The sequence below is a fragment of the Betta splendens genome, chromosome 12 (genome assembly GCF_900634795.4).
Source record: "Betta splendens chromosome 12, fBetSpl5.4, whole genome shotgun sequence".
Lineage (NCBI taxonomy): Eukaryota > Metazoa > Chordata > Actinopteri > Anabantiformes > Osphronemidae > Betta > Betta splendens.
In genome coordinates this window covers 4,800,529-4,824,624 of record NC_040892.2, presented here as the reverse complement: position 1 = coordinate 4,824,624, position 24,096 = coordinate 4,800,529, and the positions used below count along the sequence as shown (strand labels likewise).

Below are 24,096 nucleotides of genomic sequence, written 5' to 3'. Positions count from 1 at the left end.
GGGTCACGGACATGGGTTTCATTAGCCCACTGTGTTGTGGTTTCCTCTGTCACGTACAATATTTGGACACTGCGCAGGTTATTCTAGGAAGAAAAGTCAAAGACCTGCTCTGTGAAAGGCATTTACAGACAACTCCACAAACACACGCCATGTTTGCAGCCACACCTGAGTTCAATCAAACACATGAAAGCAGCTGGGTGCCGGAGAAATATGATGTGATACTAGTGTGTAACCAGGTCATTTTACAAGAGGAACTAGAGTTATATCGTGAACAAAATGTTGGTTTCTCCTAAATGCGTCAAATTATGAACAATAGTGATAGGACACAATATGTAGAAAGAGATCTATATTATTACAACACATCTGCTCCAAAAACAGAAAGTCTTTAAAATAAGTTCGTAGTGGGGCCCGAATGCTTCTACTTGTTGCTGTTCATTTTTACATACTAGCAAACCGTTGTTCATAGCTGATGAGCAGAACCAGACCGCAAAATCTGGAGACAATTTATGGTGTATTAGCAAACTCTGGAGACGACGAAGGAGTGGACAATAGAAAGGATGAGAATAAAGTCCATAAAATCAAACACAAACAGAAAATAAAATACCGAGTTCTTCAAGTGATTGATACGCTGCAACCAGAGAGAAACATCAATCGGTAAAAATGTGCTTCACCCTCTCGACTTTAACTCATGGCGAGTTTCTGGGTAAACGGCTGCACGTCCAATCACAGAGCCGGCCCGTCACATACTGGAGGAACTGAGACGCCTCAGATCTTGCGTTTCTTCCACTCTGGTTCTTTCTCAGCCTCCTCATCCTCCTCTGAGTCCTCCGCAAACAAAGGCTCTGGTTGAGTCCTGGGGCGTCACAGAAACACAAAGTGATTGGACCTGATTAGTTTTAAGAGGGTAAGTCGTTTCTTCCAGGTAAACTTAACTTTAATGAGTCAACAGTGCACGAACCAGGCCTGGGGCGTGTTCTTACTGTTTGTATGCTGGGGCGATCCAGTACGGGTTCTCCGATGCCTCCTTTGCGTGACGTAGGATGGCCTCTCGCGGGTTGCTGTCATCCGTTTTATCTAAAGCGATGTTCTTCACAATGAATGAAGACAGGGTGCCACCGTGAGCTGCTACTCTGCCTCCGCGACCTGCCGGGACACAGCGACTGGATTAGACGCTCTCAAGGCTGACGACAGAACGGCTCTGCTCCGCTGCTCCATAAATTAACAGTGGATGCAAAACCATTCGAACAAAGTCCATTTCTAGCAGAGATGCAGGCTGCAGCTGGACAGCTACACAATGCTAGCAGATTATCACATTATAATAATATTACAGTCTGTTTCACGTAGACTTTTTGTCTGTGCTGCAAAAACCGGAGCATAAAAACTCATTTCTTGGCTGGACTTGACTGCGCTTAATGGAACCTCTGGGATGGAAAAACATCCTGCTTTCCACAGTGGACATTATCATGGACAGGACACAAACACACAAACACACACACGCACACAAACGCATGCGTTCACGTAGTTAAACGCAGGGATTTCCTGCTAGTTGGACTGTTTAGGGACTGAAAGGCAGCTAAGCTTTCAGGCAGCCACCAAACACCGCTTTGCACACAGGAGATATAAAGACAGCACGTTGTCTGAAAACCAAGTCCTCAATTTTATTTGCAGCCTTTTTATTCTGTCTTTGTCTTGCTGTGACTGAACATAGCTTCCTCCCTGGGTTCTGCTATACATTGGTCAAAATGTAATATTATTGCAAAACATTCGGCATCTGTTCTTTATATGTTCCATATGTAAAGAATCTTTGCATGTTTTAAAAGTGCCCTATATCGCACTAAGGACCGATTTAGGACCAAGTTGAAAAAAAAAAAAAATAGAGCAAAAACACAGCAATGAGTCATCTGAAAACAATAAAGCAGGAAATGTTCGTGGAACACAAAATCATGCATGTGTGTATTTTAATAAAAATATTAACACGCAGAAACCAGGTTTCAGACAGAGCTCAGCGTGTGTCTTTATCCTTAGCAGTTAAGAGCGGCCGGCTACGACGGTCGTCTGAGGCCGATCAGAGCGGAGCTGTGACAGCGCTTAACTTCAGCAGGGTTGCATAATTCTGGACGGCCTGAACATCTGCCTCCGACTGAACGGACTAATCACACACTTCATGAACGACGGCAGAACTTGAGCCAGCGCTCACGACTTCACGCATATTTGAACTCTCCAAATTCAGTTTAGACTGGTTGTTTTTGTTTGTCTCATCTCACTGGCAGCGTGGCTCGAAGTCCCAAATCCTTGCTACTGGTGTAAGTAATTAAATGAAAACACAGACCACGTGCACGTTACCTGGTCCAGAAACAGGGGGCTCCGGCTTGTGGGACTTCTTGGGGTCAAGTCGGTCCTTCTCCAGCTGCTTTCGCGTGCTTCTCTGTCGGGCCTCTCTGAACATGGGCAAGGCGTGGGCTGGAGACAGGGTAAACAAGGACCATCAGGTTTGTCAGGTAACTCAAACTATGAGCTCGCGTAGCGGCCGGGCAGACGAGCAGGCCGCGCCGCTGGCAATAATGTTCACACTACTTATGCATTCCAAGCTGGGATTTAAAGGAAACAGAATCTCTCCTACTACAGTTACACCTGCAGAAGATAATGTGCATTCACCTGAATATACACACCTGTTGACCTCTGGCAGCATCTTTTGTCTCGTGCAGTAGTGCACACCAACATATTCATCATATCCCCTATGTTTAGATTCAGACACTCACTCTGCTACTCTTCACACTTGTGTGAACACTATCACAATAAAGGCTTGCAGCCCCGAGGTCCATGAGTGTGTGAGTGAATGTGTGCATGAGTGCTCTCAAAGGTGTGTGACAGAGAGAGAGAGAGAGAGAGAGAGAGAGAGAGAGAGAGAGAGAGAGAGAGAGAGAGAGAGAGAGAGAGAGAGAGAGAGAGAGAGAGAGAGAGAGAGAGAGAGAGAGAGAGAGAGAGAGAGAGGAGAGAGAGAGGGAGGAGAGAGAGAGAGAGAGAGAGAGAGAGAGAGAGAGAGAGAGAGAGAGAGAGAGAGAGAGAGTGTAAGCATTTTGGCTGGGTAAAGTGAGTGTGTGCGCTGCTTCTCGGGGGTTTCAAAAAGACACTTTAGTAAAGAGCTAGATAAAGTGATTTTCCATTCAGGAGCCCTGTCACTGTTCAGTGTTAATTCTTCTCCTCCACGCTACATTAAGCAAAAAGGTTACTGTTAACAGATTCCCTCGCTTTTCTCAATGGGCCATCACTGGCTTCCTGTCCCCTCTAATTTTCCAGCGTCGGGGCATCAAGTGCGTCACTCGACGCCTGTGACAGTCGAATGCCTGTCTGCTTCACCCTGTTGGCATGGCAATGAGATCACACGGAGCATGCGAAAAGGCTGCGGAGCCCCGGACAATAAATGGCGTTTGAATTGGGCGCTCGCAGCCAATGAGGGTCCTCGGGCCCGCGAGGCACGCATGGAGCGGGTGACAGCCTCGTGCGCTGGCGCCGCGACGGGGTGACAGGCAGGGGAGCGGCGGGTGCGCGTGGCGAGGCCCGACGGGGGATCACGCCCGCAGGCGGCCGTCCGCGGCGTGATCCGGCACGGCTGCTCATCGCGCTCTCGTCTCCCGCAAAGCCTCGAAGCGGGAGACGAACTGGGATGTTTGCGTGTTAATTCGTAGCAACAAAATGGAAAAGCTGTTGTTTTTTCGTTCATATCTAAGGCTCCACCGGTCACATCCCAGTTCATTGATGGAAGGGATCAGACTAAACTGCTTTATGAAGCTAATTCACTTTAATTGCTTCCACGATTGTTCACCGATTAAAAGGCAGCGAGTGAAACTGGAGACTGCACAACAAGGCAAAGTTCAACATAATGGCCTGCCAACGTGAGTCAGTGTGTTTGATGCAGACGTGGAAGAACCTACGTGTAATGATGTAATCCTGTGTCAGCGTCTCTGCGTGTTTCTCCTTCCTCTTGTTCTTCACAACGCACAGCATCGCCCCCCTGGAAAAGACAAGCCAGTGCATCAGAAGGCACTCAGATTCTAGTCCTGATCAAGGCAACAACAGTTCATGGCATCATAATAAGTGTGCATATTGGAGCCAACATAACCATGACTGATGCATTTCAATTGTCACGCAAGATCTCCATTGTTAGTTTTATCATTAAGTACCTGTGGCTCTTGAAAGGATCATAGTAGACTTTGGCCAGTCCGTTCCCAGTCCCCACCATTATCTGGTTCAGTTTTGGGTGCCACAGGCAGCGGACGGCACTCTGAAACGCACACACACACACACGCACATTTAAACACGGTCACTGAAGGTGTTGGTGAGAAGAACGGCGGTGACCCGTGATTTCGCTGTGAGCAACACTACTACTGTTACTATTTCTGCTTCTCTGCCAACAAACAGAGACAAACATATTCTATTGTGAGTGTGCGACCTAGGTTGGTTGTGGTACAGTGGGGATCAGTCCCAGGCTGCTCTGCTGATCTACTTGACTATATTTGGATGTCGGGATGAAGGCTGGATCACTGTCTGTGTGTGACAGATGGCCTGGTGCCAATGGGCAAATGTGACCACATTCATCCAGAGGTGTGTGTGTGTGTGTGTGTGTGTGTGTGTGTGTGTGTGTGTGTGTGTGTGTGTGTGTGTGTGTGTGTGTGTGTGTGTGTGAGAGAGAGAGAGAAAGCGAGCATAAACGAAGGGCTAGGAGAGAAATCCATGCAGAGTGGCTCAGCAGTGAAGACCCTTTGTAGACCTGCCTCTCGTCTCCACAGGCTTTTTTATAGCTTTACGGTCTCCTGACGCTTTGAGGTGAGCGTCATTCATAAAACGCACATCTCTACGTATATGGTGAGGTTGTGTATGTCCTGTAGTAGAGGATTTTGGGAGAATGAGTGGTTGGCCCACGGGAGTCAATGTGGGAGGCGGGGGTCTGGAGCAGCGGGGGGGGGGGGGGGGGGGGGGGGCGGGGGGGGGGGGGGTTGCGTTTTGTACTACGACTGGGATGTCCAGATTCTGTTACAGTGAAAAGCTGCTTAGCGCCCAGCTGTTCAGCTTCCCACCAGGACACAAAGGGAAGAAGTCTCTTAATCAGACACAGGAGAACAGACCAGTACACACATGAATACTAATAACATTACTTAAGATCCCAATGCTGGCACACATATGCAACATGACTAGAACCTTGTACGTGGAGCAGAACCACCCAGGACCCCCTCAACCTTTCAGGCCAGCAGCTCATCACTGTGTCGCTCATGGGACAGATGAGGGTTAATCTGCTCAACCAAATCATGAGCTGACTGGAACTGACAGAAAGATGCCTTAAACAGGATGCCCTTAACTAACCCTTGGATAGAGAGGACCATTCATGATGTATATCACATATATACAATAATAAATGCCTCAATAAGCACTGTATGAGCTGGAACGTACAACATAAGCAAATAGAAAGTGGAATAGAAAGTCTCACCTGCAAAAGAGGCTCATCAGACAATAAAACACCTTAAAAAGTGACTAGAATAATTAAAAATTATTCATCCTGCAAGAGATTCTCTGTGCCAACACCATGTTTGGCTCGATTGCTCCATTTGGAACCCAGCCAAACGCAGGACTTCTCTGATAGTCAGCAGAGTCTCACCTGGTTTCTTCCTCCTTTGATGAAATAAGGTAAGCTTAGTGTGTCTGAAGTATTTACCAATGGGCCTAAAACAGCCTCTGTTCCCAAGCGCCCCCAAGAATCCAGGTCCGGGGTTATGTAGACTGTTTAGTTAGAAATGATTGGTGGCCCTTCCTTTCACTTGCCTGCTTCGTACGCCACTTTATAAGACTGCACTTAAATTCTTTGGCCATCCAAGAAGTGGACGGCTGATGTAAACATAGTAAATAGCACATTCATCAGGTTCACTGAGTGCATGTCCACCACAGATAACTAATCTGCTCCAAAAACAAATGTTACCCAGCCTTTTGTGTTTTTAACTACAAACGGTTAGTGGTCTGAGGACTGAGAAAGATAGATAGATAAAACATCACTTTTAACAGCTCAGATAAGATGCTTTAGACAAACTCAGGCCGACCCTTCCCTCGAAGGCCGAGCCAAGGTTTCCAAGCGAACAGCAGCTGGCCGGCCGCTCTCTAACATCTTTACTCAATAGCCCGTGTGAAAGCGCCACGCGTCAGCCAAGGAAACCGAGTTAGACGCAACTAGCCTCCGTCAGACAACAAAACGTGTTATGGATACACAGCTAAATCTGCTCCCAATCGCTTCAAGGAGCTGCAGGAGGAGGAGGCGGAGGCAGGAAGCAGCAACCAAAGACAGCAGGTGCCCTTTAGAGGGATTTCTGAGAAGGCAATCTTCTAATGGAAAACGCATGCAAACACAAAATGCTAATTGGGCGAATACAATAATTAACAATAGGTATAACTTGAAGAGCGCACAGAAATTCAAATCTGTTGGAATAATGGGACAAACAGGAGGAGGCCTGCATCCGTTTCCCACATAAGGCTAGTGAAGTCTTCACAGCTGTCAAAATGTGACAGCGTGTGTGGAAACAGCTATAATCATTTAAAAACATTGTAGAGCAGCAGGTTTTTTTGAAGCCAGATTATTTGCATGGTGAAGAAATTACATCCACATTGTTTTCATTGCGTTTCATTGTGTACTCATTATGTTGCTTTTCCACCGTGAATCACTTTGTTTTTCTGGTTTGTAACCGTCATATCGTATAACCAGCTAAAAAACATTGTGTAACAGGAGCACTGGCGATTGCTGATGGGGAACTCACCGCGTTGGTGACTTCTATTTCGTGCACTCGCTGAAAGGAGCTTCGGTCGAAGAAAACCAGCTTCCCGTTTCCCTCGTCTTTCTTCACCGACGTCCCCGTTACGAGGAGCCTGTCGTCTGGGCTGAAGCAGCAGTCGGTCCTAACGGGGAGAAGTCCCCACCACAATAATCAGTTTGTGCTCTACACAACATACTCATAACAGAGCAGTCAATGGGCATAAGTTAGAGTCTCACATGGCAAAGTAGTTAGTCAGTCCAGTGGCAGTGTTCACAGGCTTCCTGAAGTTGCGTATGTCCCATGTTTTTAGCGTATCATCACCTTAGAGGAGAGAGAGAGAGAGAGAGACAGAAGCTGTAACTTTTGCTGGTGAACGTATATGTTCGTCATGTCCCACGCCTGGTTGCGGGGGTTTAGGTCTTGTTCTCACCACCACGTGAAGCCAGAGTCACGCCATCGTATGAAAACGAGAGGCAGGAGGGGTCCGACCCAGGCGTGTGAGCTTGTCGACAGTGGAACTTTGTATGAACCTATGAAAAATAAAAAAGGAAAAAGAGCAATGCATCGACTACATAGATTTAAACAGGTTCTCATGTTCATGGTTTATTAGTGATGCAGGTATTATTAATGAAGCTGCTGCAATGCAGTAGTATGTTCGTGCTAGTCCTTTACTTTGCTAGGAGAGGTTTCCATCCATCACCTCTAACAGAAAGACCTTTTCATTCTGCGTCTTCAAAACAACACACGGTTTTCATTTGCCCCTGAACACCACATCATACCTGCAACTTAACACACTGTACCCGCCGCCTCCGCGAGGAAGGAGCCGGCGTTTAGCTTGGCAAGCGGAGGAGCTCGTCTCTGGACGCCTCCCCTGGTTCTAACGTTTCTGCTGCTCACAGATCACCAGACAACGGCCGCAGCCGTTCGAGCCGCAACGCTGCTCAGCTTCAGCGCTCATTCGATGTCACGTCACTGTCTCAGCCTGTGTCACGTCAATCACTCAGCCATTATCAGCTGTGACCGTCAATTCATTAACGGAAAATTCATTTGCAACGGTTTCGAAAATACCTATTTGAACATTTGTTTTCCTCGTTTTTAAATCATGTCCCTAACTCGATGTTCTCACATAAGCATTTCTTTATTTTACGCAGCAAAGCAAGAGTTTGTAGATGCCACAAATGGGGGTTTTGGAACTCAGGACGGCTATTCCACATTTTTTGCTGATGAACTGACTCATCCAGAAAAGCCTTAATAATAGAAGTCATTCTAACTACATAAAAACATGCAGACATACCAGAGAAAGAGAGACTTAATCCTCACCGTGAATATTACGGCCTCAGAGGTATTTAATGAGTCAACGTTTCCAACCATCAAGGTCTGCATCAGGCAAAGCCTGTGTTCTACTCTTTAGTCATTCCCTGCCCAACAATGTCCCTAAATCACTGCTTACAGACGTGTACCAGTGTTACCACTGAGCAGGAGGAACTGGTGAATGTTTAACCTCGACACTAACCAGGCACCAAAACTGACGGCGTTTCGTGTCTCTGCTGGTCAACTCATCAAGTGATAGTTCCAGCACTAATTGCAGTAATATCTCGGTTTCATCCTAAAGGTGCTTACTGGTGCCTTAGTTCCACCTGAGCCAAGCACAACCAGATTACTAAGACAGATCATTACGAGACGGCGGTGAAGCAATAGTCTGGGAAGCAGGCCTTCTAAAACCTAAACAAACATAACCTTGGTTTATACGGCTACATTTTCATTAATTCTAAACCGAATGCAAATAAATCAGTGAAAAGGGAATTGCAGCAATACAGGCTTTTGACCAAAAATAGTGGATAAGGAATTTGGAGCAAGCACAGAGTGTGAGAGACAGATAAGATAATGAAACGCTGGAATAGGAGCAGAAGATGGAGCAGCGAGAGGTGAACGAGTCACGTGTCCTCGTGATACGAGAAGGAAACGCGGCCATTCTTCATTTCCAAATGGAGGGAAGTTATTAACTTGGAAAAGACAGATAACTCCGTTACCTTGAACGGTAGATAAGATGGATTCCACTTTTTATGCCGGGTCCACTTAGTCCCGGTTTTCTCTCCGGGGGATAATTTTCTGCCTCCCATCATCATTTTCCTCTTGTATCACCTTTGACTCAACTCAATTCCCCTCATTTGCAATCTCTCTTTTATGTATTTACCTATGCTTGCAGCACTAAAATTGAGTTGCTTGAGAAAGTCAAGAGGTGAATTTAAAAGAGGAATTACCCTCCCTAATCTTATATTGGGTGTAGAACAGTTAGGCCACGGGGCTGTGAGGCTAATAGGCAGCAGGTGGAGTAGAAACGGTCCAACACAATCACAGTACTACTTTCAACTGGAGTAGTCTGTGTTTACTATAGTTGACATACTTCTTGATTCAACACAACACATTTGGTGCCCCACTTCAGTCATGCAATCACAGTGATCCCTGCCACCCATCTGTCATATGCACACAGAACGGGGGTTTATGCAAACACTAAGTTTCCTTTTCTGACATCTGCGGCCACGTCGATGCGTGACAGGCATAAATCTATGCAGAACAGGTTGGGTGGAGCCCACATAACCATAAACAGGTGAGTATGCTAATGAACCACTCATGATCATTGAGTCTTACGACCGCGTGTATGAAGCTCAGAGGCTCATAAAAGCTGGGCGACAGTAGTTCATCATGTGCACGAAAAGAATACCCGTCTATACAAAGAGCAGGAACACCAAACATATAGATGTTACATGATAAATCTAGTGCAAGGAAAAAGTGATGAAACTCACTTGGCATTCCTACAGAAACAACTGAACGTGTCTGGGTTTTTTTTCTTAAATAAGTAGTTTCAAAGCTCTGTTTTCCACCGTAGCCACGGGTTTCCAGGGGTCAACTAGTAAGAAAAGTTATGAGCTCTTGTACAATAATAATGAATCATTCCACAGGTTTTTTTTCGCCTTATCTGTAGTCTGCTTCTGAAATTAACAGCATGTGCTGTTAGCGCGCGCTGCGTTCTGATCCCCTCGTGTTTTATCGCGGTGCCACAGAACGTTACACTTACAGGAAAAAACCTGCAGCTCTGAAGATATAGATTTCCTTCATTCATTTAGACCATATATTGCATACAGACAAAAACACGAGGACTAAGGAAGCATGGCTTTTGTGTGAACCATTAACACGGTTATAGGAAAAACAGCAGACCTGTCATAGCATCATAGTGGTAACATACTCATCAATACATGAGGAACTAGATGTACATGAGGTGCTGTAAGCGGCCTGTGGTTGTTGTATTCCAGCTATTTCCAGATCATATAATGCTGTTGTGAGTGTTTATTTACCGTCCTGATCTTGGCCGGCGTCGGTAGATGCCATGGTGTTCGCTTCCTGTGATAATCTACATAGCCGCCTTGTGAAACCAGATTCTCATACGCTGCAACGTCTCTCGCGCCTTGTGGCATCCTCCGTAAGCTGTGTCCTTCACTCCGGCCAAGCGGCGGAAGCCGAAAATCTCATCGTTTCAATTCACCGAGCCAACGGGAGTCCGCCTCAACATAGCCTTTAACGCAAGACTGCATAAATACATGCATGCATCGATACACACTAACTTAAGCCACACACGCACACACACACACATACGGACCGAGCAACAGGACTTGATAAATAGCTGAAGGAGCAGTATTACATTTCATCCTCAGTAGACTATGATAACAATCTAGCACAGGGCCAACTGTTCCTAACCGCGTTATTTGAGTATCATTATATAAATACTGCAGGGCTCGTTTCTCCTCCCTCCGTACTTCTGCAGAGGCACACCTGAAAGATTTAACGACGCCTGCTCAGTGGTCAGTTGTAGCGGCTCACTCTGACCTCTGTCACAAACCGCAGCGCTGAACAGCTGCCTTGTTCTTTCATGTCGTGGAAGTCAACAAGTAGTTTCGGAGATCTACACGCTGTACAAAAGAACGTTCAGGGATAAAACATGGATTAGGGGCTGGTGCAACAGTGAGTCCGGCATCATTCTGTTTGTGAAAGTCATCTAGTGACCCCGCATGTGGACACGGGAGAGATCAGACTGGCAGTACAAGCTCAGGTAAATGTTTGTCAAGGCCCAAGACTCATGATTTTACATCCTCCAATAATTCAGTATGTGTCAAACACGAGATGAAGTTTGACATGTCCTCCCATAACAATTCCCTCCATGGCTTAGTTTATCAAAACCACCACTTCTGGGGTCCCACTTTGAAGTCCAGAAACGTCCACGTCCGCCACTGACATCATAACATTCCTCAGGTCTCTGCGGTAATGTTTTGGAACGACAGCCTGCACTCTAAATGCACAAAGTATCAGAGAGCACATTACCTGGCAACCATTTAAATGCACGCTTGCAATTCTGGCACCGACCCCGCTGGTCAGAGAATGAGCATGCAATCACTCCCTGTGGCTGTCCACCATCACAGGATCAATCAGCCCATGTCAGAGTTCAAGAGCGCCATGTGTCACCCTCAATAGCTTCTCTTCACGATGAGCTCTAGATGAAGGCTGCTGTACATGAGCCATCGTGATTGATCTGCCTGCATATTCTGCCCATGAGTAATAGTGGTGATATGACAGGAGATGGGTTTGTTTTAGTGGGGGGGGGTGATAAAAGCATCGGGAGGTCAACTCCTTTTTTGGCTTGTGGCTGAATTCAAGGCAGCGGCGCAGGTTGCTGATTAGGGTAGAGGGGGCCGGTGAGATTCTTGAGCCATTCAGACAGGACCGGCTCCAGTGGTCCGGCAACAGGCACGACTGCTGCACGCTGCTATGAAACACATGGTAAATATTTAGCTTAGACAAAGCGGGATAATAAATGTTGAGAGGTTTATCCCAATCACTCAGTCTGCTACGGTGAGCTGCCCGGGGCGGGAGGGGGCACGAGGAAAGGTGGGGACAACATGGCGTTACAGAGGCACTTCTACAATAAGAAAGTAGTTGGAGTGAAAACCCATCAAAATGAAACCCCATGAAACTACATTGTTGGTGTGTGTGTGGGAGTAATTATCATGTAGCCTACTTCTCATTTGACTAATCTGGATAAACCCCCGGTTCAATCAAGCTGTTCCAACTCACTGACTACAGCTTAATTGTCACTGCTGATATTCTCATATGAAATGACGGAAGCGGTCGACCTTGTCCACGCATGGAAATGAACAGCTGAAATTATCTACATCACAACAAAAGAACTGAGATTAGATACGAGGCAGAAGTTGGAAGGCAGAAAAACAACTCGTATCCCCTGGGGGAAAAAAAACACCCGTTCGTCTTTATTGAGCGTACATCTGTGTGCAGTCCTCCCTCGTTTGCCTTTTTACAAGGGTTTAACAATCCCATGTGAAAAACTTCAAAAAAATAAGACCAAAATATCCTGGATGGATGCCTACAACGGTTTCTCTCTCAAAATACTCATTCTTCTGCCGGTCCCCTCTTTTTAACAGAACCCCCCCCCCCTCGTTTTCCTCAACACACCTGCTGTCATTAATCAACAGCGAAGCTTCACATCATTTTGTTTAATATAATGCTCCATCATGTGATCCCATGTGTGACGGACCGCAGTGACGGTGAGACAGAAAATGCATAAATCAATAACTCCCCTAAGGTTGAACTGATAACCAGGTCAATGGAGTAAATAAATACAATTCTCACCATGTTTAAACAATGGTATTTTAAATTGTGCTCCGCTTTAGTGACAAGTTGACCTCTGACCTCTCTGGCCTGTGACCAGATGACCCAAGTGTCATGACTCTGCCACAGCACAACAGACATCTTTATAGCCTGTCGTCATCTCCACGCGCTTCAATACTCACGCTAAGGTTCCTGTCCCAGATCTGGATGGTGCCGTCCTGGCAGCCCGCTGCGATGAGCTTTCCATCGCGGCTGTAGGTGCAGCACGTCGGGATGACCTTCTTCCCCTGGTAAGAGCGGGGTTTAAACACGGACTTGTGCTTCTTCTCAGATTTCACGTCCCACGTGCGCACAGTGCTGTGAGCAGACAGACAATCCAGCAGTCATAAAGCACGTCTTTCAAAACTTATTTGATTATTAACACCATCCACCACCATAATAAATCAGAATGATACAGAGATATGGCGCTTCCAGTTATTCTCATGAACATGAGGTTAGGCAGCCTCCCCGGCATGAGGGGTGAGCAAACGGCAGTAGATCAGTCTGACGCGTCTGTCTGAAGTTTCCATAAAATGCAGAGTCATGTTCAAATTATACTGCTCCTAATTATGTCAAACCATAGGAGGTAAATACATGTGCAGCTAAGCGTGTAAAATGAATGTATATAGAATCATTTCCACCACCCATCAAAAGGAAACACAGGCAGTGTGACCCATTAGTCAAAAGCAACTGATAAGGATAGAGTTATCCAATAAAAACACACAGCAGCTTACTGAAGCCTCTAAATCCAAATGGTTTTTCCACGTAGCTCTGAGATGACGGTGTTAAAGATTCAACAACTTGTAAAGAACCCCTCTGACCTCACATTGCTTTCTTTGAGTGTTCTTTTCTGTGGATCTTTGGCTTGATGGCTGCGGTGGAGGGTTTTTCTGTGCCTAGCAAACACACAGTTTGACATCTATCTGGGGGTTAATTTAACCAACCACATAATAATATATGGATATTAGGTAACCATCGGTAAACAGATCACAAGACGTTACAAATAATGACAAGTGTCTCTAAACTACTCAACGCCACAGGACATGACTGCGTTACGTTAAGCTTCCTCCCACGCTCCCACACAGACAGAGAAGATCCAAACGTGTCTGTGACCCACCGCTTGCTTTAGCGAGCGTCGCGACCTTTGGGTCACGAGGTCACCGGTGGAGCATAAACACACAGGCAGGGCTGCTACTAACAGTCAAGCAAGGATTCCTCCACGGCCAGCTACAAAGTCATAGACACACACACACACACTCAACTGTGTTTGGATAAGTCTAACAATGCGATGCAGATGCCAGCTGAAGACATATGGTTCGAGTGAGAACTGGCGAGAGTTAAATAAAACTCCAGTTGATGCATAGTTGTGTTTAAATCCACACACAAAGCAAAGCTGTCAATATAATTTTTTATATCTTGTTGGAAAAAGTGTAAAAAATGAGCTTGCACATTATGACCTGAGGGCTCTGGAAGTGTTAGAGCAAAACAGAGATGGAAAGTGACTGCCGTGGATTAGATGACAAATTAGTCCACCTGCCCCTCACAGACATCTCTGTTTTGTTTATAGACGGCTGTAAGCGTCTGTCAAGCCAATAAAGACAACATAACCTTTCGCGCAGCATACAAAACCTGGAATGCTATTTATTGTAAGGGTTCTTTCCAAAACAGGGCACTGGCGGCTGTCAGGCGCAGCGGCGAGGCTGGAGCCCACCAATGTCGAGCCAGCGACTAACGCAGGACGAAGGCTGGACACCCTCACCTGTCAGAGCAGGGCAGGGAAGAAGCACAGGAGAACCTGTCAGCACTGAAACGTGCAAATGTTCTGGCCTAAATTATACTAAACAAAAATCAGAGGCTGAAATTTTTAATCAAACATTCAAAACTCTGGGTTACAAATCTCAGTGCCTGTAATTAAAAGGAAACACCTATTTTATTTAAACTTGCACCTTTAGTTCCAGAGGGAAACATCTGGAAGAGCCCCAGACTCATTCTCCCACAGAGGGAGAGAGGGTTGTTTTGAGAAGGTAACAGCAATGAAAGAGTGTATGGTGTCAAAATATTCACGCACTGCATGAAAGAACCAGCAAAAACATCGGAGGGAAGCGCGTTTGCCCTTTTCGTGTCCGTGCAGCGCTGTTTTCCCTTCAATCAGCGTCCCCCTTTTCCAGCGCTAACGCTTCGCAGACAGAGGGGTGAATGTAATAAAATGAGACCCATACATCCTCAGCCATGCGTGTGCACTTTACGAGGTAGCGCAGCCGTTCACACATCAACTGAGGAGCGACTCCGCGGGCCCCAGGTTTTATCTGTCTATCAGGTTATAGCCCCAGTGAGGGCAATAGTTGAGGGGATCGTTTTCCCAGATGATGAGATAAGGGAGAGAGAGAGAAAAGAAAAGCATACATCCTGGATGAGGTCGCAGGCAGAATACCTGTTAGTTGAATGACTAAGCTGGGATCTCATAAGGATTATGCTACATCTTCCAAGTACGCTGAAGTTGTTCAGGGGCAATAAACGCTGTAGTGTGAGTACAGTGAGGTAGACGACAAGCAAATTCACACTGTATTCACTGAAGTGGGTCCAGGCTGAAAAATCTACAAAGGTCTTAGCGGGTGAGACCACACAAAACAAGGACTAAAAAGCCAAGACATCCATTTAGAGTTAATCAAATCATCTGGTTGATAAGATGCTTGGCTACCGGACCATATCCTTAAGGAAGCAGAGAGCTAATCAGTTCACCCAGATAAGAAACACAGACTGTACTCACATACTGGGGGAAAAAAACAAAAAAAAAACATGTTGGTGTCAGTCAAAAATTCAGCCGTGACCATCAAGTGAGGAAGAAGGATGAGGACGCTCCCTATAGGTGTGGTATGTGCACTATGTGCAAGATATGGAACAGTTGCACTGTAAGAAGGCAACAGTTGCAGATGCGCTGGACTGTGGATGAACCATGTGCCAAAGTGCTGACACACCGTGTGGTGGCCGTCCCCGGCCTTCATCCATGTTCTGTCACGTTTAATACGTCGGCAGCGAAGCCCCTTTTCCTCAAGAAACCCAGAGTAAGCGCTCAGCAAACACTGGGCTCACAAAGAACAAGTATATAAAGGATTAACAAACAGAGATGCTACTGATTCCACTGCAATAACATCAATCTGTTTGTTACAGGGGAGCAGCAGAGTGTAGATGTCCCCAGTGTGACGCTCTCCAATACGAAGTATCACATGCATCACATCATAGGTTGTGGTGGGGCACATCATGAAGGCAGTGTGTTCTGCAGCAGTAAAAGGATCTGCCATGTCTTCCTGCATACAATTACACATTCAGGTCCAGCTGCAGCCCTGACAACGGGCCAACGCCAAGGGAATCCCTGGCATCCAAGCCTCCTGGAAGCATTCCTCAAATCCTGTGTGTTTGTGTGTGCACATGTGAAAGTGTGTCCCGAGACGCAACAGAAGTAACATGTGGACCCGATTACAAAGTCGCCGTTTGTCGTATCCTCTGCTCCGCTGGCTGAAATCACAGTCACAAAAAGAGCATAACGTGATTTTTTTATTATTCTCCGAGGGCCCAATAAAAAAACAAAGTAAAACAAGGAAATCAATGGGAAGGAATCACGTATTTGCAGCCACTAATGCGAAGCATAGCTTATAGCTAAAACAGAGCTTAATCAACTTTAAGCCAACAATGCTTAATGGTTGCAGCCATATCCTAAATTTAATTTTTTGGGGTTTGTTTTTAATTCATTCCTGCCGAAGCGATGCTTCCACCGGGAGCAGGCCCAGCACATTTTGTCACCGCTTTTGGAGAAATAAATCTGGGTTTTTTTAAACAGGTGTTCAGCCTTTCAACACAGACTAAGTATTTATGCATAATACACAGTTGGCCGTCTTTGCTCCAACACGAGAAATATTGGGAGAAAACTGTTCCGTCTTACAAACACAGAGAAGAATGTGAAATGTTGACACATTCACACCAGTCAGAGAAAAAAAAACAAAAAACGCTTCCACTCACAGTTCTGCTACAGCCCCTTTCAACCCAGGCACAATCGCTACCACCCTGCTGCTGCACTATTATTTAACCGCTTCATCACCACCTCCCTCCTGTCCAACAAAAAAAGTCTGAGGTAGTGAAATCATTCATGAAGCTGGATGAGGCGCCGCTCATGAACAAGGGTTCAAACCACTGGGAAGAGCTTTAATTAAGGAGCTGGGCAGTCCAGTGATCATACTTAATAACCTTTTGAAATAAACACAACAAAGCCTCTAACTGGGCTGTTATGGGAAGAAAGCCCTTTAAATCCTTAGGTGTGGGTCGGATGCTTAAGCAGACACAGCCAGTAGCTGGCACCTGCTGGTCCTATTGGCCAACAGCTGGTCTGGGCCCCTCTGACTACAGCGTGGCCGTTACGGTTGCTCAGGAATACTGAACGGAAGCCTCTGAAGTTGTACTTTATGTTTCATGCGAGCAGCTTTTTGTTCTTAACGTCATTTAGGTTTCAGTACTGGGCAACAGGAACATGTTTTCTATAGACGCTTGTTTACACAAAGAGCTGAATACTCTTCCCTCATCCCCATGATTCACATTTGTTCTAATGGCCACAATTCTTTGCATGGGAAGAGCAAGTGAGACGGATTGGTCTATTGGAGTAAAGCACTTCAGCACGTTCCTAATGTGATGAGTCCTTCCATCTCTGAGATGCAGGTTGTTGTGCTGACGTCCTCTGCTCCTCAAATGCAGCTGCTCACTCACTGTGAATGACTCCCTGTGCACTCCCCTCACTGTTCTCCTGTGAGCCGGCCGGGGGCAACACCCAGCGCTAACGTGCCAGGGGAGGATTTCCAGAGACTTAATAAGAGCTAAATAAACCAGCCTCCACATCTGGGAGAGCCGTAGCACTAGTAAACACTGGTGGGGCCTGCCTACAAAGCCAAGCCCTCGCTTCCACCTAATGATGATAGCCCTGAGTTTCGGCACTGTTGCCCGTCACAGTCACTTAGACTCATCACTGTGCTCTGACTCAGAGTCACACATGTTCCCTCAAATATTCAGTCACACCTGTACACACAGGAAGAGGGTTACAGCCTGTGCAGTCACGATTGTAAAGAGACCACAAGGCTGCTAAAGCACTTCTAACTGGAACAGATTATAAATATTACTGTATACAAATGAAGGGAGGCATTTGGGCAAAATCCAGTAAAAACTGTGCCATGTGTAAAGCCCAGCTGTGAGGTCAAGCTACCCATCCCAAAGTCATGGTCTGGGCTGAGCGACTCCCTGCTGGTGTCAGAGGAAAGAGGAGTCTGTTTAGATGAGCAGGAACAATTCGGAATAATTGTTGGATGTGTAAATCACAACAATGACTAAATATTTATTAAATATGTCGCACCGAAAATCATCGTAGCAGGCAGGCTGAAGAGATGTTTCTGGTTAACTTCAGACAGTAGATTCTACAAATGTTTTGAACTAAAGCAGCAAATATGATAAATGTTATTATTTACAGGTAAAACTGCCCACGCTGACGTGCAGATGTGTGTGTATAACACGTCTAGTAATTACTTTTAAACACTGTGTCTCACGTTGAATTATGCAAATACCTGTACTTCCTCCCCTTAGACCAGATCCAGTGACAGTAATAGTAACACGTATGAAGAACAACAAACACTGTTTCCCATCATAAAAGCCTACAGGAATGCACCGTGCTTCCCCAGGTTTATACACAACATAGCAGTTACAAGAAAGAGAGGTGTTAGCCCCTTCCTGCAACTCATAACACATTTGAGACTCACCCATCATTGGAGCAGGTCATGAATTCTTCTTTAGTCTTGGGATGCCAGCAGCCACTATTCAGCATAGCGGTGTGGCCCTGAAAAGGAAAAGGGTGTCAGTGTGGTGTTTGGAGTCATTTGCACTGAATATTGACTCATTTCCTCTTTAGACTCCAGCTGTGGTAGTTGCAGCAAGTTACATCTGGAGCCAACACTGGTCAATTATTAATGCAATTAGCAATCTCACTGACCACAACCTATGAACAAAGGCAGCTGTAGTTTTGTGTTATTTTGACGATGCATTTCAGTGTGCTATAGCGTAAACTGGTTCTTGTGAAGCTCATGTCTAAGGCAATTTTTCCCTCATAGCACTGAATCCTAAAAAGGAGTAAAGACCTTTAATTTAAACACATAATCGCCCTGTTTCTGACGTTCTTGGACACAGATTTCTGCTCTGCCTCAAGCTTTAAGACGTTTCAACTGCCAGAGCACTCCTGTGCAGAATTACCTGAAGTATTACTCATTAACTCAAAGCAGGATAAAGAGGTCTCTCCTCCTGCCAGGTCAGAAGGGAATGCTTCAGTGTGTGTTGAAGAGGTTTCCTACATCATCAAAAGGAGGTGACTAAATGACACTGGCATGTGTGCACTCAGATGAGAGATATGCCTGTTTAGTGTCAAACACTTTAAAACACACCACTCCAAATCATTCAATGAAAACACCTTAGCTGTTGCTGTTTAATGACTGAAAAACATTACTAAATTGATAAGTTGATAAATTACACACTGGCCATGACACATTTCCTCGCTGTGTGTGATAGCATCACAATAAATACAATCATGCTGGACAGAAGGATTCGTTATTAAAATAATCCATCATCTGACTGGGCAACAAAAGTAATATTCCTCAAACATGGACACAAATAAAGCATGTAAACCGATAAATAACAACATACTTAAAGCACATTTAGCGATGGCTGAACATTACATAATTTACTTTTAAACAATTTTACTAAAAGATCAGATGGTGAAAAATTATATAAATTATTATATAAATACTTGGATTTCCTTTCCAGATGTTAGCACGTAGAAACAGTATTTTAGTTCATCACAAAAAATGCTACTGTATAGGCATAAAGTCTGTGCAGTGCGGCAAATCTCTGCTCACAGTGGGATGATTAGGGAGGTTAGTAATTGACTGTTGACAGAGGCAGAGTAGAGGCAAGGACTTAATTACCAAATGAGACACAAGTAATCATCTGGGACACTGTCAGCAGGCCAAAACGCATTTTCATTGAACCAAACTCCCATCAGATCCAGATGGGACTGAGCAGGATAAGAATTTAGGGCATCCAGGAAAACACTACTTGCAATCAATGGGCCTTCACTTTCTCAAGTAATTCATATGGGTGGTATAAACCATGTCTAAATGCAGTGCAGCTGGCACAGATGGTTAGTGATCATCAATAGGGCTTTTTTTAAACACAGCAAAACCAAACCATGGACACTTAATTAGGAATCTCCTTTGTAGATGTAGGTACAAGCAATAGATGAACCGCGACAATCCTGCAAGCATGTTATGCTGCTCTCCCCCTGAGACTGCCCTTGGCTGGTCACACAGCAAGGACCATTATATATACAGAAACAGAGCAGCTCATAGCTACACCTTGCTACCATTATGCATTGGCCGCATTAAACCATAGAACAGAAGAGCATCCAAACAGCTGCTGTCGAGAATTAGCACATAAATAAACAAAGACATTTACTGCTGTCTTAAAGAATAATCCCAGTTTATTAAAACTGTTCATTCTCTTTATTTATTTGGTTGTAGCTATCTAATAGTGTAACCAAGTGTGATGTAAGTTCACCTATCAAGCTATGTAAAAGCACGTACCTTGGTGTTGGCCATATCCACAATGTACTGGTCTCCCTTCACACACTCCATGACATTGAAGCCATCACGATCCAACACTTTGGCCTGTGCATTACCAGAAACCACCAGGATGACATCACCAGTAATGCTGTACTGCAGAGACCTGATCTGGTGGCTGAGGGGAAGCACACACATGGCACGCATGAAGGGAACATCTGAGACAAAGTGTTACTTGAATTTTTCATTTCTGTGATTTTGATGAGTGTCCTGCCTCTTTTCAGACCATCTGTGAGCTGTGACTTCTACATCAAAAATATTATACAAGAAACTTTTACCATTTTCAGAGGGGTCAGGAAGCAAAATAAACACTAGATTCACAGAAGTGAAGGAACAAAACAGTACAACATCTGATGTACATCTGATGAACGGTCCCTTTGATCTTCAGAGAGCAACACACCGAACCATCACACAAAGGATAATTGGATTTGAAATATTTTACACACAACATAATAATACACCGAGAGTAAATAAACAGGATAGCAACAATAAAAACATGTTTTACACCAAATAAAGATCAAAAAAAATACAGAGGGCTTTTACTAATAAATGCATTTTTTGTGGTGCACATCAATGCTTGGAAGCTAAGACATACAGTTATCAAGACCACTTAACCAGAGTGACATTCGCAATTCAGGTCAATATAACGCAGCATTAAATCAGAGGCGGGTACTTGAAGCCACTACGTTGCTGTACACAGAGCCAAAAGTTCAATTGTTCAAATTAAGTGAGGCAAGCACCAACAAGGCTTTTAAATGAGAGGTTTCAGCATCATAACTAGACATCACGACACAGCCAAATGCTGAGTTTCCGCTGTTTGGTTTGAATAAAGCTCATGAGTTGCCTTTTTGGAAAGAAAAGAAACTGTGGATTTCAACAAATCAGCTTTATATATGAAGCCAACTTGTTAGTAAACCAAACTAGCTACTGGATCATAATGTAATCAAATCTAATGTAGCGTGCATTTCTGTTAATAGGGGGAATCCTGCTCCAGCTCAGCCCACTGGTTTCCAAAACCAAAAAAGAATTTAATCTTTGATGAAGGCTTCACTGAACTAGAGAATAAACATGTGTGCACTTACAAACACCCACGTATCTAAACCATCTGCTTTTGAAAGGCTCATTTTAGTTGATAAAAGGGATATCACAAAGTTAGCATGACGCTCAACAAATGTGTGTTTGTGTATGTGTGCACACTTAAATGCACCAAGTGCACTGGATGTTTGCATGAAACTAATTAACCACGTGTTCAGCAACTGTGTTGATAGTCCACGCAGTATTTATAGAAGTAGACTCACCATTCACAGGGCTGCAGAGATCTGAAGGCATGGAGAGACTGGTCCATTCCAGCGAAATCCCAAAATCGCACATCATAATCATATCCACCAGTCACAAGACGAGCTCCAGAAGGATCTAAGCCGAGAGCTGACACCTGAAAACACAATTCTATCACAATCTATTTGACACTTAAAGACAAAGTAGAACCTTGTACAACTAAAATACTGCTGCAAAACAGAATAAATTCTAAAAGCAGGAAATAAAAGAAAATGTGTCTTACCGTCTTGGTGCCATGCTGCAGAGTGATCTCGTGAGTGTCTGGAATTCTCTTCACTGGATTCTGTGGCAGAGAGTTGATATAATTATACAGAATGGTAAAACATAAGCTGTATTAGGTGTGTGGTTATAGTATTGCATTTCATTTCTAGATCTAGGAATTCTTAAATTTGACTGACTCTATGACTAAAACCTTTGGAATCACAGTCATCTGGTGCAAATTACTGACTGAGGACATTCACAAGGACAAATGTTAAAAGTTAGGATCTGAGCTTCTTCACTCATTACACATAATTTCTCTGTAGTACCACATTTTTGAGTGATGCTCCACTTATGATTACATAGATATAGAAGAGAGATTAGGGAAAATGACAAGAGGGACATAAAAACCACTATTTAAACAGCCGCGTAATCATGTCCTGCCATCTAGTGGTGTAATCATAAAAGCACCTCACAGATGGATACATAAAGTTAAAGATGCCTTCGTCTCAGAAGATTTGGATATAACTGACAAATAATCTTTATAATGCATATGATGGCTCATTGTCATAAATTACTAACTTAGGTGTGCACCGTGTTAAGTGGGTATTTCATACATACATCATCATCGTCGTCATCGTCGTCATCATCCTGTGCATCTCCTTCATCTTCATCACCACTAACAGCTGTGCTGCCTGTGTATCCCGCTGGAAGAGGTGGTCCTACAAGCTCATCATCATCATCATCGTTTGGTTGAGTTGGCACCGGAGGACCAATAAGCTCTGAGTCTGAGTTTGAGTTGCTGTCACTGCTACTTTCACTCTCTTGTTTTCTAAAAAGAAAATAAGAAAAATATTGTGTTAGATAAAGTAAACATGTGTCATACAGTTAAACTGTGAGAATACATTTAAATAAAAATCCCTGAGTACCTGGAAGGGCCAGCTATAGCTTTCTTAATGGCCACTGATGACTTGGAGCTTTCCCCTTGTTCCTCCATCTGAATATCCTTCTGTCGGTCCTCTAAGGGTACAAGAAATACAAATACTGACTTAATAACAAAGAGATGATTACCTAACAGTTTATCAGATGAATTATGCGTGAAAGCTACCTAATACACGCTGACTCCTCTCAATTGCTGTCCGTCGTGTCTGCTCAAAGATAGCATCTAGGTCAAAAGTGCGAGCCTTTTTACCTGGAAAAAAATAAAAAACCTTACCTGATTAGTCACTTTCACCCCATAATTGCTGTCAAGAATAAAACATCATCGTGATTTCTGTGTCAAATATTCAACCACTCATTGATTTTACATACCAAAACCAGAAAATCCCATGACAGACGTAATGTCTCCCTCACCACTCATCTTGCCAGATGCTGCAAAAAACACCAGCACAGTGTGAGAGTAATATTACTCATATAATTATGATTTGAATTGTGAAATGAAAAATTAAATGTTATTTACAATAGAACCACAGCAACAGGAAGGAGAAAAGACAATACTAAAGTAAAAGAATACCTATTTATTTATTTACTTCCTAAATAAAAAATATAAAACATCTGTATATATTTAAGATGAAATACCAATCATGAGCTAAAATGTTCAAAACTTGAATAAAAAGACAGTTACGTGACTAAATAACAAAAGTAACTAGTGCTGATTTTAAAGTATGTTAAAAACATCAAATTTGAGATCATAACATTACAATAATTATACACGAACTCGCTCAATGGTAATGGTTTATTTAACCTTTAAGAGAGCCTTTGTACAGTTACGTATAGAATCTTCGGCCAAATATCTTTAATGGTATTTACTATAAAAATAAAAGAACGTCATAATCGAAGAAGAGAGAACACAGGCTAACAAATATGCTAGTAAAAACACAAACTCACAAACTATGAAAGTAATCTACGCCAGCTCAATTTCATATGGTTATAGATTAATATCAAGGAACTGAACCTACAGCATTACATTATAAGAAACACATAATTTATATAAAAAAAAACATACAAAAGCTTAAAAACCAAAAAATTGTTACCTTTATCAACTCTGTCGGGATCCATGTTTTCAAATGTAACGGTCACCTTTGACCTCCGGAAGTTCTTCTTCGCCTCTTTGTGTAGGACTCACTGCTCTTTAGCGCCACCACTGACCAAATGCAATATAAACACAGGGCATCAACTACAATTCACGATAGAATTGGGGTATCCTTTAAGGTTACACACTGTCTGTCTGTAACTAATTTAATGTTAACATTACACACACACACACACACACACACACACACACACACACACACACACACACACACACACACACACACACACGAAGTGCAAGGGACTGTGTAGGTATACAGCTAAAATAT

At 44.1% G+C, this 24,096-nt stretch overlaps 1 protein-coding gene across 1 annotated transcript; it reads right to left on the bottom strand.

Moving 5' to 3' along the window:
• Nucleotides 1-331: 331 nt before the first annotated feature.
• On the bottom strand, nucleotides 332-23,890 carry LOC114866475 (WD repeat-containing protein 70). Its single transcript, XM_029168248.3, has 18 exons — nucleotides 23,770-23,890; nucleotides 23,048-23,107; nucleotides 22,845-22,928; nucleotides 22,666-22,756; nucleotides 22,358-22,568; nucleotides 21,762-21,821; nucleotides 21,502-21,635; nucleotides 20,168-20,321; nucleotides 18,296-18,372; nucleotides 12,650-12,824; nucleotides 7,222-7,321; nucleotides 7,028-7,112; nucleotides 6,795-6,933; nucleotides 4,182-4,282; nucleotides 3,933-4,012; nucleotides 2,344-2,460; nucleotides 981-1,143; nucleotides 332-853 (listed from the first exon to the last, which is right to left on the bottom strand). Exons 1-18 carry the CDS (start codon nucleotides 23,792-23,794, stop codon nucleotides 766-768), a joined length of 1,944 nt encoding a protein of 647 aa, XP_029024081.1. The 5' UTR covers nucleotides 23,795-23,890; the 3' UTR covers nucleotides 332-765.
• Nucleotides 23,891-24,096: the final 206 nt, after the last annotated feature.